Genomic DNA, 13,456 nt, shown 5'->3' with positions numbered 1-13,456 from the left:
ACGTCGACACCCCCAGAACCAGATGTGCGAGGGTGTATCCCGGCACAGCCACACGGACCCGCAGAGCGTGACTCTCATCTGAGGGGAAATCACCTGAGCAGGGACAGTAAAAAAAGTTAAAGGGGGCGGGAAAAGCCAAGGGCGTGTGGGTAAGTAGCTTTTGTTTTGTTTTCTGACGAACTTTCACTGGGCTTGTGAACTGATCAAAGATTTGTCAAAGGCTGTCGTCATTGTTTGCTCAACTGAGTGTTGCATAAGTTCATGCATGCGTGTTATAGAAAATATTGTTGAGTCTTGTGGCTTAAACGCTTACTACATTTAATGTAAACAACCACGACACATAGGTTTTAAATCCTAGTTTCTAGTACAATAAATGGTAGGTACAAACAAACTGCGCATATTCCACCTGCGACTGGTTTTGTGCGCCGCCGCAGTGACTTTGTAAGGCTGTTTGTATTGTGTAAGTATGCCCTAAGGACTATGTTCTCTACCTGAAGATAAGTCGACGGAAAAACCATTATGGAAAAAAAATGCTATTGAAGCCAACGAGAATCTACTCTACACATGTCCCTACAGCAATACATACAAACCGCATCTACGGAGCAAACATGCTAGCACATGCTGTTAAACTCAAATTTAGACTTTGACCCCAAGTCTTTCGTTTATCTATTGCCCAGTTTATATGTGATAGTGACTGTAATCCGGCATCAGTAAAAACAAAAGCATTGCCAGAACTCGTGACACAACCTTCTGGCTTCAGTACATAACAGACTTTTTTAAGTGTCAGGACCCCTGATATAGGCCTTCCGACCATCCCGTTTAGAACCGAGGGCCTGGGAAAGACGATCATGATAGTGTGTTTGCGACGTCTTTAACAGCCACGTCTACAGAAGCGTATGTATTCTTGAGAAATATTTGCTCTGTAAACACCCTAAACATCAACTGAGGTGTGGCATGCTGCAAACTCAAGACAAGCTCTCGTGGTTTTCTGTGTCTTTGCAGGGACCACATGGATGGACTGAAGGATCCAAAATGGTCCCTGAGGGACCTGAACGAGAGGTTGAAAGGCTTCGTGGAGCACGTGCATCTGTTGGAACAGGTGAACCGCAGACTGGAGGAGAACATTGTGGAATGGGGGAAGAGAAACGTCGCTCCTTCACAGGACTGGTGCGGCAAGGAGGCGCTGGCACGTGAACTTAGAGCTCAGGTCGGTCTGCGTTCTCGCGACGGTTGCTGATATGTGTTTTTAACATCATTACGATGATAAGGCCGGACCTGGAGGTGAAACGCAATGTTCTTATGAGTTCACTGCGTGTGGTCAAGTGACCGTGAGAAAAGACAGAGACTGATACTCGGTTAATAATCTTAATTGGGAAATGAAATGCTTTTATAAGTTTTGAAGTTTGTTTTTTCAATGCGGCCCCCGAGGGCCCGTCAGGTCTCTATTTTGACACGCCCAGATCATTCCAGAGATTTTACTGATCTGGTAATGATTTGAATCAAGTGCGTTAGATAGCAGAGTTTTTGTTCATGTTTCCTTGAGACTCAGAAATGGTTAGATGTGTTATATTACCATGTTACTTTTGCACCATACACTTTTTGGGCAGTATTACTTTATATGCTTTTCAAAGAACGGGATCTTTTTCTTTGCATGCTTCAGAGCAGCTGCCAAAATGTATAGGCAAAACCACAACAACACATATCCCACAATGCAATGCACTCAACCTTTTCATTCTCAATGTTTTGAATTGTCTCGAATTTAACCTTGGATTTTTGTAAATCTCATTCTGGACCGGTTATTTTATCAACTGCTCAAATGAATAAGGGAAAAAACCTACTTATCATTTTCAAAAAGAGACAAACTCAACAAATGGTTTATATTTGACATTTGGGTTGAAACAAACCCAGCATAGGTACATTTTCAACCCGACGGCAGCGTCATTTTTCATCTAATGCTGGGTAAAATTACCCAGAATTTGTGAAGATTTTTTGCTGTTTGAAGTAATGTTATGTTTGGAATGGAACACAAACATCGTTTATTTGCCAGTGGCATATATAACAATTAAATATTTAAAAGAATGTTTGCTATTTTTAATTTTGGTTTCAAGTTGTCGACAGTAACACAAAAATAAACATGTGCACATCACCGGCAAAATGTACAGATGGGTGCACTACCAAAATTTAAGTGTAATAAAATGTTCCTGTCATTGATGACATGTTATGTTTCCGTCATGCTTTTGCTGTTATACGGTGGGGGCGCTGTTACGCATCTATGGATCCGAAAAAACAAGCAAATTCTCGATCTATCTTTTGATAATAATTTTAAATCCAATCTGGACGAAGTCTTTCAGAAACGCATTTTGCAGTGATATAAATTCGTACGATCTCATTCGTGCATTTTTGTTTGATTTGCTTCTGCGGCAGTGACGTGAGGGGCAGGGATGGGGTTGGGTTTCCGAATAGCTTTTTTTCTAGTAATCGCACGTTTTTGCACAGCGTACAAATTCACACAAATAAGCCGACTCATAAAATAGTTATGAGTTCTCGTGAGATCAGTTTGTAAATGTTTTCCCCATCTATACAACAAAATGGAGCCATGAAAGTTTGGTCAAAAATTCGGACACTGGCTGGTAAACCTGTATACATTTTGTTGTTCTGCTAAACTAAAAAAAAAGATATTTGGAAGAATGTTTGTAATGAAACACCGTTGCCTACCATTGTAGGAAACAAAATCTACTATTGGAGTCAATGGTGCACCAGTCCTGTGTAGTTTCCCACATTCGTTGAAACATCTTTTGTGTTCAACAGAACCACCAATGTATACAGGTTTGAAACAACTTAGGTAATGTTGTTTCAAGCATAAAGTAGAGCTTGCATTCACGTAACATGAAATCTATTTTTTGCACTGCATTGTGGGATACACAAACCTAAAACTTTTGCACATTACACATACTTCACATGCATAGTGCACATACAGTACTAAAATCTGAGTAAATAATAATCACAGTATGACAATGTGACAAAAACGTAAACCCCTATTTAGGCTTATTTGAATTCTGTAAGACATGCCTGTTAATTCATTTCCAGAGGGCAGAGAGACACTTATTACCTGCACATCCTTAAGCCCTGTCCTGTTCTCTTAGCTATCATTACCTTGCGAAAGATTGTAAATCCTTTAACACTTCAGGGTTGGTTTTTTAATACACACTGCTCGACCTTTGACCCACACAACCTGCTTAAAGACACTAAAAATGCAGGAAATGGTTAAAACCGGGTTGCAATGGACTTAAAATGATACAAAGAGCATTTTGTTAACTCTGGAGCAAATTCAAACGAGATACTATCCTTATGTTGTGAAACGCGATATATAAACGTTAAACCAACAGTCCTGGATGCTGTCAAAACATCTTTCATTTATTCAGTGGGATACAGTCTGTCTGTCAGCCGGGCAGATTGATGCACCGTATACACCCTAATCTTTTCAGACTAAGAATGTAGAAACGTTCCCATGATTAGTTGGGTGTCAACAGTCATTTATCGGCTATAAATCTGGACTAAATATAATAATTGACCTTTAATATTTTGTCGGGTTGATCAAACTATGTCCTGCCCGCAATTTCTCACCCACGGGTTATTGGGCGTTCTGTACTTTCTCTCTTTATTATTTGGCTAACTGTATTTTCTGTGTTTGTAGGTTAGCAGGATGCTGATGGAAAACGCAGAGGTTTTGTTGCAATCGGACGTCGTGAAAACCGAGGCCTTGCATTTGAAAAACAGGTTCTGTCTTAATATTCATATTAGCCAAAACCACAAAACATTAACGCAGGGTGTGTTCGGAATGGAAAATTTGTATTTTGACATACCTGTCAACATGCTGAAAAAAATAAACAGCTTGCATCAAGCATCACAATGAATGGTTTGGTGATGTAAACGCTCTCTTGTGGTGAGAAAAGGAAGTAAAAGCAATTGAAATGTGTTAAAACAAAGGTGTGCATAGTTATCAATGCAAAAAATACTACATGTGTAGTGTATGTTACTAATATATGTTAATTTAGTTTGACAAGCTTCTAGGAGCAGTTTGTGGCTATTATTATGGAGTTAATAATTATCTTTATTATTATTCATTTTTAGAGGCAAGATGTAAATAACACATAGCCACACATATATTTATTGATATTTGGATAATGGATGATTAAACAGACGACGATTAACTGTTCCTAATGATGTCGAAATTCTAGAATGGCAAGCAGCCAATCACAGTTAGTATTTGTTAATAAATATTACAATAGATGAATCAATTATTCAGAATCTTATGTTAGGTGGAACTGTAAAATAAGTGTTTGTTTTAAGTTCCCAAGAATCTTCCATTTAAAATGATTGTTAATGGGTGTGCGCTGCATGTTCAGACACTTCTACATCCAGGGGATGATTTTTTTAATTAAACAAATATTCTCTTGAATTATTTTTTCATATGAATGACAGATTAAAACGGTTGGGAGACTTTTTAACACATTCAACAATGCATTTTTCTTTTTAAATGTTATTTATTCTCTTACTCTTACTGTAGACTCGGCCCTTCAATCTAAAAAAAATAAATCCATCGTAAATTTCTTGAAGAGTTTATTTGCAAAAGCAGATAACTATGCTTTTAAACCTGTACAAAATCTATTTTTTTATCGTTATCATGTTTTTATTGTGTTTTATTGTCTTAGTCAGCAGGTTTTTTTTGTTAGTTGTTATTACTTAATCAAAAACTCAACTGTAGTTTGATTTGATATTACTTGGAATGCACAATAAAAAACTGTTTCTGCAAATAAAAGTATTTTAAAGTATTGTTTTACACTGTAAAAAAACGAATTTTACAGTTTTTTACAGATATTGTATTTATATTTATTCGAAAAACTGTAATTTTACAGGATATTTCGGTTTCTCCAGTTTACAGCAATATTCCGTTTATAGTGTAATTGTGTTTAAATTCGTATTTTAATATCAATTATTGAAAAACAGAGTAATTTATTGTGTGAAAATAATTGGACAAATTACAATCGTCCCACAGTTCCTCCATGATCCACAATACTCAATACAATTTTATTTCTATGGAGCTCTTCACAAATTTGCATTTGTACATGCACACAGAAATTATCACAACTTTAAGTTTCATATAAAGTGTATAGGAAAAATGCATTTTTGTCAAAAATTCGGACACTGGCTGGTAAACCTGTATACATTTTGTTGTTCTGCTAAACTAAAAAAAAAGATATTTGGAAAAATGTTTGTAATCAAACACCGTTGCCTATCATTGTAGGAAACAAAATCTACTATAATGATCAATGGTGCCCCAGTCCTGTGTAGTTTCCCACATTCGTTGAAACATCTTTTGTGTTCAACAGAACCACCAATGTATACAGGTTTGAAACAACTTAGGTAATGTTGTTTCAAGCATAATGTAGAGCTTGCGTTCTCGCAACATGAAATCTTTTTTTTTTGCACTGCATTGTTGGATACACAAACCTAAAACAGTGAGTTCTGTTTATAATCAGAATTTTGGTGATTTGGGTGTGCTATAACAAGTCACATACTTCACATGCATTGTGCACACACAGTGCTAAAATCTGAGTAAAAAATACACGGCAATGTGCAAAAACTTAAACCCCTATTTAGGCTTATTGGATTTGATTCAATCACACTTACAGGTATTTTTAATTCATTTCCAGAGGGCAGAGAGACACTTATTACCTGGGCGTCCTTAAGCCCTGTCCTGTTCTCTTAGCTATCATTACCTTGCGAAAGATTGTTAATCCTTTAAGACTTCAATGTCGTTTTTTAACACACTGCGTTATCTGTTTTTGCAAATAAACTCTTTACTTATAAGCATTTCAAAGTATTGTTTTACACTGTTTTTTGCAGATATTGTATGTATTTTTGAACCAATGTTTAAAAGTGTAAATTACATAAAAAACAGTCTTAAGTAGCGCGGGAACATTTTTAGTAAAAGCAAAACAGGGTATGGGTATTTATGACAAACATCATTAGGATATAAAGGAAAGATACCATTCCATGAAGACATTTTATACATTTCCTACTGCAAATGTATAAAAACTTTATTTTTGTGAGTGGATGGCCTGCTGCAGTACCTCAGATTAACAATTTAAAGGCGACTTTCTCAATATTTTGCTTTTTTGCACCCTCAGATTTCCGCTTTGTAAAAAGTTGTTGTTCCGTCAGATTTTGTCCGATCCTGACAAAGCATATATCAATAGAAAGCTTATTTCTTCAGCTTTCAGATGATGTAAATCTCCCCTTAATACTGGTTTTGGCGTCCAGAGTCACATATGCATAATTTCGACGTAAGAAATAATTTTGTCAAATTATGCACAAAAATGATGCATAACAATATTGTATCACTTGGACAAATCTTCCTTCAGGGACATGTTTGTGAATGTAATTCCATTAAAAGGCGCTATAAATGAAACATTAGTAATATCCTGACACGTTTTCAGTTGGAAAAGCAATACTTTAATTTCATTCTTCTGTTGCAATACAGTTTGTGATCATTATATACGTCTACGGTATCCATAAAATGATCTGTGTATGTTTATGTAGGTGTGAAACAGAGGAGAAATTTCGTCGCGTGACAGAACAACAGGTGTCACAGCTGAAATTGAAGAAGAAGGAGGTGGAGATGACCAACAAACTTCTGGAGAACCAGCTGTCACAGTCCGAAAAGGAGTTCCAGCAACTTGTAAAAGAACAAGAGGTAAACAGACCATGTGTGGTTGAATGTGTGGGTCAAATTGCGCAACTGTGCGTGTTTAGCCTGTGCAATATTCTGTCACATAAATCACTTCATGTGGGAAAATATTGACGTCTCCTTTTGGTAAAGATGCTTGTCGAAAATGTTCCGTACATGCCAAAATGTGATTAGCCTGAAGGAAAGAGGTGTGTGTGTGTCAGGTGTGCGTGTCTGTTAATCTTCGGTGTTTTAGAAGATTTTCCTTAAAAATATGGAAAAAAAATCCTCATTTAAACACATTTATGTCTTTCAAAACCTGTATATGACTCATTCTACAGTGGGACACAAAAGAAGATATTTTGAGAAATGTCGCAGTGGTTTTGTGTCCATACGATGGAAGTCAATAGGGGTCCAGTGTTGTTAGGTTAGCGACATCCGTCAAAATATCTTCTTTTGTGTTCCACAGAAGAAAGTAAAATGAGTAATGTTTTGTTTTCAAGGTACATGAAATCCCAGATGTGCTTATTCACGATGTGACCCCTTTAAATCCTCTCTCTCTCTCTCTCTCTCTCTCTCTCTCTCTCTCTCTCTGGCTGACAGAAGGAGCTGGATCAGCACCAGAGACGGGCAGTACTGGAGTCTGATCGAGTGCTAGCGCAGGTTGCTGCAGGAGAGAATGGCAGAGGAATGGATCTCTCCCGGACCAGCACCTGGTGCGACCACTCCAGTCCCGCTCAGAGCAGCCTTGACTCAAATCGAGCCCCAGGATCCGGCCCGGCAACACAGACGAGGCCCCGCAAGGATGCGAACGGCCCCACGGCGCCGTTTCCTCTACAGGTACGAGTCCAGAATTCTCTCTTTATCTCTCCATCTCTCACTTTCTCCTTCGCACACTCTCTGGTCTGCTGGTCAGGGCACTGCAGTGTGTGTTTGTGTGTGTGTGTGTGTGTGTGTGTGGACTGCTACAGATTCTATTAATATTTAAATAATAATGGGATGTCAAGGCAACAGAGGATCTTTTATTGTTTCAATCAGAGGGTGATCATTATCTGTCAGCGCAGAATTTATGTCCTAGCACCAAAAAAAACGAGCCTCGTAATTCTCCTTGGGGCACAAAAACACACTGCAGCTCATTCTTACAGAGAGTAGGTCGTGGAAGTCAGGGCGCCCCAAGGTAATCCCTGTAGTACTGAATGATGGTCGTATTTATACCATTATGGTTTTGAAATGTATGTATGTGGTAGGCCAAGATACTTCCAAGAATACCATGGTACATAAGTTGTCCAAAACAACATGGTATTTATATAGTACTATGTTAAAAATACTATAAAGTATTGACGCTTGTTACCTTTTTTTATGATGTTTAACTCCTGTCAATTTTGTTCATTTTTATTTAAAAACAGCACAGATTATAGTGTTTTCCACTGATGTAAATAAGTACCATTATCTAGCGTTTGAACATATTTTCATGAATGTTGGAAACCGGTTTTAGGGCACCGTTGACTATCATAGTAGTCTTTTTGAGTTAACTATCCCTTTAAATCTAAACAGCCATTTATCGTCCAATCCAATTAAGCATTTATTTCCCTCAAAAAATACATTTGATTAATGGTTTCCAGTACATATAACATTATTAACCATTATGGACAAAATTCCTTTATTTAGTGTGTTGTGGGTGTTTTTCGGGTAGGATTCAATTACGTTTTATTTGTTCTGATCAAAGATAACATCCATTTTGTAAAACCCAAAACATAACAAAGAGACCCACAGAAAACAATGCAATTCCTATTTTTAGCTCCATTAGAATTCCTGTGATAGTTTATATAATTGTTTTGTTATGATTTTCAGCAGGGACATAATTTTCAGTAGTTTCCATTTGAACCAATGCAAATCCCTTTAAAACCATGACAACTTCTTTATGGTTTAGAAGTGTGTTTTGGGCATTATCCCAATAGAATTTAACATCCCAACAACAGAATCCATCACATACCAGTAGAACCAGTACAGTTTCCATTAAAGCCAGTACACATTAATGCTTTCTATTGTTTTTTTCAGCAGGGAGTTTCTGCTGAAAAAAACAATAGAACCCCAACAGAAACCGTTACAGAAATGCTAATGGTTTACAATAAAATACCATTATGAACCATTAGCTTTTTCCCTTAAAACCATTGCAAAATGCCTTTTTGTAGTGCGTTTTGGGCATTATTCCAGTAGTATTTATCATCCCACCAATAGAATCCATCACATAGTAGAACTAGTATTTGTATTGGTCTAAACGAAAACTGTAATGTTTCTACTTGTATGTGTAGGATTCTATTGGTGGGATGTTAAATCCTATTAGAAAAATCCCCAAAACACACCACAAAAAGGAATTTTGATCGCACCCTGTACCCTCATTTACTACATTAGTTCACTATTATAGTCCACTTTAAGGTGCGGGTGAAAACCAGAGAGTATATTCGGACACTCAGAGCATTGGAAGCGCTGCCGGCACCATCTTCTGCAGAGACGCTGGAATCATTCACAACATATGGCTAGCGGCTAGCCATGTGTGTACAATGGATTGTATTGGTGGGATGTTAAATCCTATAGGAATAATGCCCAAAACACACTACAAAAAATTATTTTGTAATGGTTTTAATGCAAAAACCAATGGTTCATAATGTTATTTTAATGGAAACCAGTTGAATATCTGTAATGGTTTCTGTTGTGTTTCCATTGTTGTTTTCCATTAAACCATTACAAAATTCCTTTTTGAAGTGTGTTTTGGGCATCATGCCGTTACAATTTAGCATCCGACCAATAGATTCCATCACACACTAGTAGAGACCATTACAGTTTCCATTAAAATCTGAAACATATCGCTTTTAAACCATTACAACTTCTTTAAATTCCTTTTTGTAGAGCGTTTTGGGCATTATTCCAGTAGGATGCCATAGAACACCCCACCATCAGAATCCTTTAGAGACACCATTATAGTATTAAACCAATACAATTCCCATTATAACCATTTCATTTTCCAATGTGTTTTGTGCAGGGTTCTACTGTTTCTTTTCAGCAGGGTTGTGTGTGTGTGCAGGTGAGAGCAGGTGAAGGGGTCCTGAAGGAAGCCCGTGCCGAGCTCACGGAGGCCAGAAAGCGATGGCACCGTCTGCAGGTGGAGATCGAATCGTTACACGCCTTGGTGGGTTAAATTCCCACATCCCCCACACACCTGTACACGCCCTAACACACAGTTATGAACCCGTTTCACCATTGCCGCAAAATGCTATAATTACATCACTTTGTGCTTATTACTTTCACATTCAACCACAAACGGCTATTATACAAAGACTTTGTGGTTAAAGGGAAGGTTCAGCCAAAAACAAAAATGTCAATCACCCTCATGTCATTGCACACATCACTCATTATTTTCTACTTGTTATGTGATGAATAAAGACATTTTAAAATCCCCATCAGGAGAGCAGTCTTCAAAGCTCCTTACGTCACACACAGCAGCAGTACTCCACACAGCTCAAGGATCTCTCGCGCTCCGTTGGGAGTCTGGAATCGGAGTTGGAAACGGTACGGGACAGTTTGGTGGTCCAGCGGCAGAACCACAGCCAGCTCCTGAACACCAAGATGAGGCTGGAGAGAGAGATCGCCACCTACAGGAAGCTCCTGGAGCACGAGGAGGGCAGGTCGGGGGACGGGTGGGACTTTGTTAAACATGTGTTAAACACATGCTCAAACTTGTATCGTGACAAACGGTTGTCGGTTGTCATTTATCTTTCTGATGTTTTGTTGTGAAGTGTGAAACATCTCATCAGTTAGAGAGTAACCAGAGCGTGATCCCAAACCAAGCGTGGTTAAACTTTTGCTTGTATCTACAGGTTTTTAAGTTCAGATGGTCTGGGACTGAAGCCGTGGAAGGGGTCTGTTTCCGCTCTGGAGCAAAACGGTCTGCCCAACGCATGTGATGAAGAAATAGCTCAGACTGTTACCACAGAGGAGAAAACTCCAAAAAAGGTGCAGGCCTACGTCGCCAGAAGAGCCTAGCTTTGACAAGTCAGGCAAACACGTGATCGCATCTTCGTTTTCAACATCACCCATCTGGAGAATTGGTTCTGAAATGTTCCTTTTATTACTGTTGTGGTCGAGTGATCATACAATGGTTTCAATGATAAACAAGTGCATGAATAAAATTTAAATTGCACATATATAAGGACATTTTAAGTAAAATATGCAGTATATATATATATTTTTTGTCATGTTCCAGTAGGAGGCGTTATGACAGTTAGAGAACCACTGGTCTAGAGTCATTCTCCCCAAAAATTGAATAAATATTTCTAGTAATATTAAAATAATATTTTTTATAATACAATTAAAATATTATTTGTTCGACTGGAGACACTGCTCAGATAGCACAGGTACGTCTGAAAGATATCTCTTTAAGATCTGGAGGTATGTAAAAAAAGCATCTTAGAAAGGGCAGTTTTCCATCCATTCTAAATTAAAACACTTTACAGACATCTTCTAGACGTCTATATGACGTCTGAAAGCAGACGTCTCAGAGACGTATTGCAGATAACCAACCAATCAAAAATATGTTTGGCAGATATAAATTCACACATCAAATAGACGTCTCTCAGATGTACGTGTGCTATCAGGGTGCTTACCTACAATCTATTCATAAAAGGGGATAAAATAAAGTTGAACTTTGTGGGCGTATTTATAACCAGATTCAGGTGGAAACAAAGACGGCGAGATCTGCACTGTAAAAACTCAGGAGATTCTAGAAGGAAACGTTGTCAGAGAAAGTGCTGAGGGTCATGGAAAAGTAGAGTAAGTTCACGTTCACGTTTTATTCTTTGTAAATGGATTGCTGGTGTGTAAAAGCGTGTGTGTGTTCCCTCCAGGACGGAAAAGATTGACAAAGTGATCCGGCAATGGGAGGGGTCATTCTTTCAAGGAAATCCCAAACTGAGAAAGAAATCCGTGTCTTTGCGTTTCGACCTCCACATGGCCGTGGCGGACGAGGGGTGTGGCCAGACGAAACAGGACAGTCTTCCCAACGTGGAGGTCCGTCTGGTCATGAAACGGTCCCGCAGCATCCCCACATTCGCTCAGTGATGTTGTGACCTCACAGTGCTGTTACATAGCAGCGTCGCCACGACAACATCTCAGCCATGAAAGAAAGATGATGCCACATGTGACATCAACCAACCTTTGCTACATGAGAGAAATAAGCATCACATCGTCACTTAAAACCCATATACAAAACAAATTCCTGCACATAAAGCTAATATTCAGCCAAGTGAATCTGTAATTGATTGAGTTATGAATATTTTCACGTAATCTATTAACGCATTTGGATTGGTAGTACTTGGAAAGTATAAACTAGTTTTGAGAATGGAAATGAATAGGCCAATGTCGAGCACTGAAAAGCCTTTAATGTGGACACGGATAAGATTTAAACCTTCAGTGCAGCCTAATGCAAGATGCCTTTTTTCATTTGACAAATGCCACTGGAAATCATTTAACTCCTCAATGAATGCAAATTCAACTAGATCTGGTTCTGCGAGAAACAAAACAAAACGTTGCGAAATTGCAAGTGTAGCAAAACTTGGCAGCCAAACCAGAAAATGTATGAAGGCAGTGTTTACTCTATGCACGATATTGCCTGCAATGACTTTGCAAAATGAGTAACAGTAAAAGCAGACGGTCTAGATGCTCAGAATGAGAAGATGAAACGTCATTTGAACACATGAATAACCTCTGTATTCATACACGCTATTACAGATGATTTATGCTTTATTTAAAGTGCGAATACTGTGTTTTACCCATTTAATTATGCAGGATTATTATTATAAAGAAAACCTGAAGTTTCCATATTTGATAAATGGGTAAGATTAAAAAAGGCATTTTTGATCTGCATATATTATTAATCTAAACTGTTATGTTCTACCTCTGAAAGCAGTATTGTAAATAAATGGGGATCTTTACGATGCAACAATAAAATAGATAGACATTAATTAAGATATTTTCAATCTGATCAATCTGACATTTAAGTTGGTATCAGCTCCATTACATATTGGCTTTTTATTTTCATATGCACATTATACACTCTAAAAAAAAAATTGTGACTTTAAAAAGTGCCAAAATATATATATATATATATATTATATGATATATTCATTGGGTAAAAATAGGATGACAAAATCTTATCCTGCCCGTCTCGCGTGCACTTTATTAGATCTTCAGCAACACACGTCCATTGATATCTTGTTGGTTTAGGGTGTTCAATGATTCCTTTTCACTGCAACAAAGGCTTTGATGACATTGTTGATTTGTTTTTGTTACACATGTTTTTTAAGCTGTATTAACTCTGCCCTGCTTAATGATTTGGCTTATATTGTATGACAGGTGCTAATAAAGCTATTCTTGTTTCTGAATTTTGATCACAGACGTTTTTGTTGCCGCAGAGGCTTAAAAACTAGCATACAACAAAGTTGTCTCAGTTAAACCTGGGATAAAGTTGACACTTTAAGAGGATATCAAATCCCTTTATTGTCACTCAAACATACTGTATACACAAGTGCAACAGTGGGTGAAAAACTTGGGTGCAGTTCCCACCAACATGGCAGTATGGCAGATTACAAAGAATTACAATACTCTACAGTAGACATTTCCTGTTCACATTTACACAATAAACAATTCTGTACAAGTGTTATATATAATGAA

The 13,456-nt window shown here is 37.8% G+C and overlaps 1 protein-coding gene across 3 annotated transcripts; it reads left to right on the top strand.

Moving 5' to 3' along the window:
* The first annotated feature begins 39 nt into the window (after positions 1-39).
* On the top strand, positions 40-13,159 carry krt222 (keratin 222). Of its 3 annotated transcripts, none has more exons than XM_056759769.1 (10): positions 40-149; positions 1,003-1,207; positions 3,695-3,777; positions 6,604-6,757; positions 7,334-7,570; positions 9,813-9,917; positions 10,193-10,425; positions 10,606-10,740; positions 11,453-11,557; positions 11,632-13,159. In XM_056759769.1, exons 2-10 carry the CDS (start codon positions 1,010-1,012, stop codon positions 11,843-11,845), a joined length of 1,464 nt encoding a protein of 487 aa, XP_056615747.1. In that variant the 5' UTR covers positions 40-149; positions 1,003-1,009; the 3' UTR covers positions 11,846-13,159. The 3 variants fall into 3 exon arrangements, with proteins under 3 accessions (XP_056615747.1, XP_056615748.1, XP_056615746.1); XM_056759770.1 differs by lacking the exon at positions 40-149 and adding an exon at positions 174-894 and having other exon boundaries at positions 10,193-10,413; XM_056759768.1 differs by lacking the exon at positions 40-149 and adding an exon at positions 174-894.
* Positions 13,160-13,456: the final 297 nt, after the last annotated feature.

Source organism: Triplophysa dalaica, chromosome 10 (genome assembly GCF_015846415.1).
Source record: "Triplophysa dalaica isolate WHDGS20190420 chromosome 10, ASM1584641v1, whole genome shotgun sequence".
Classification (NCBI taxonomy): domain Eukaryota; kingdom Metazoa; phylum Chordata; class Actinopteri; order Cypriniformes; family Nemacheilidae; genus Triplophysa; species Triplophysa dalaica.
Note: the sequence above shows the minus strand (reverse complement) of the source record. Positions and strands in the feature narration are given on the sequence as shown.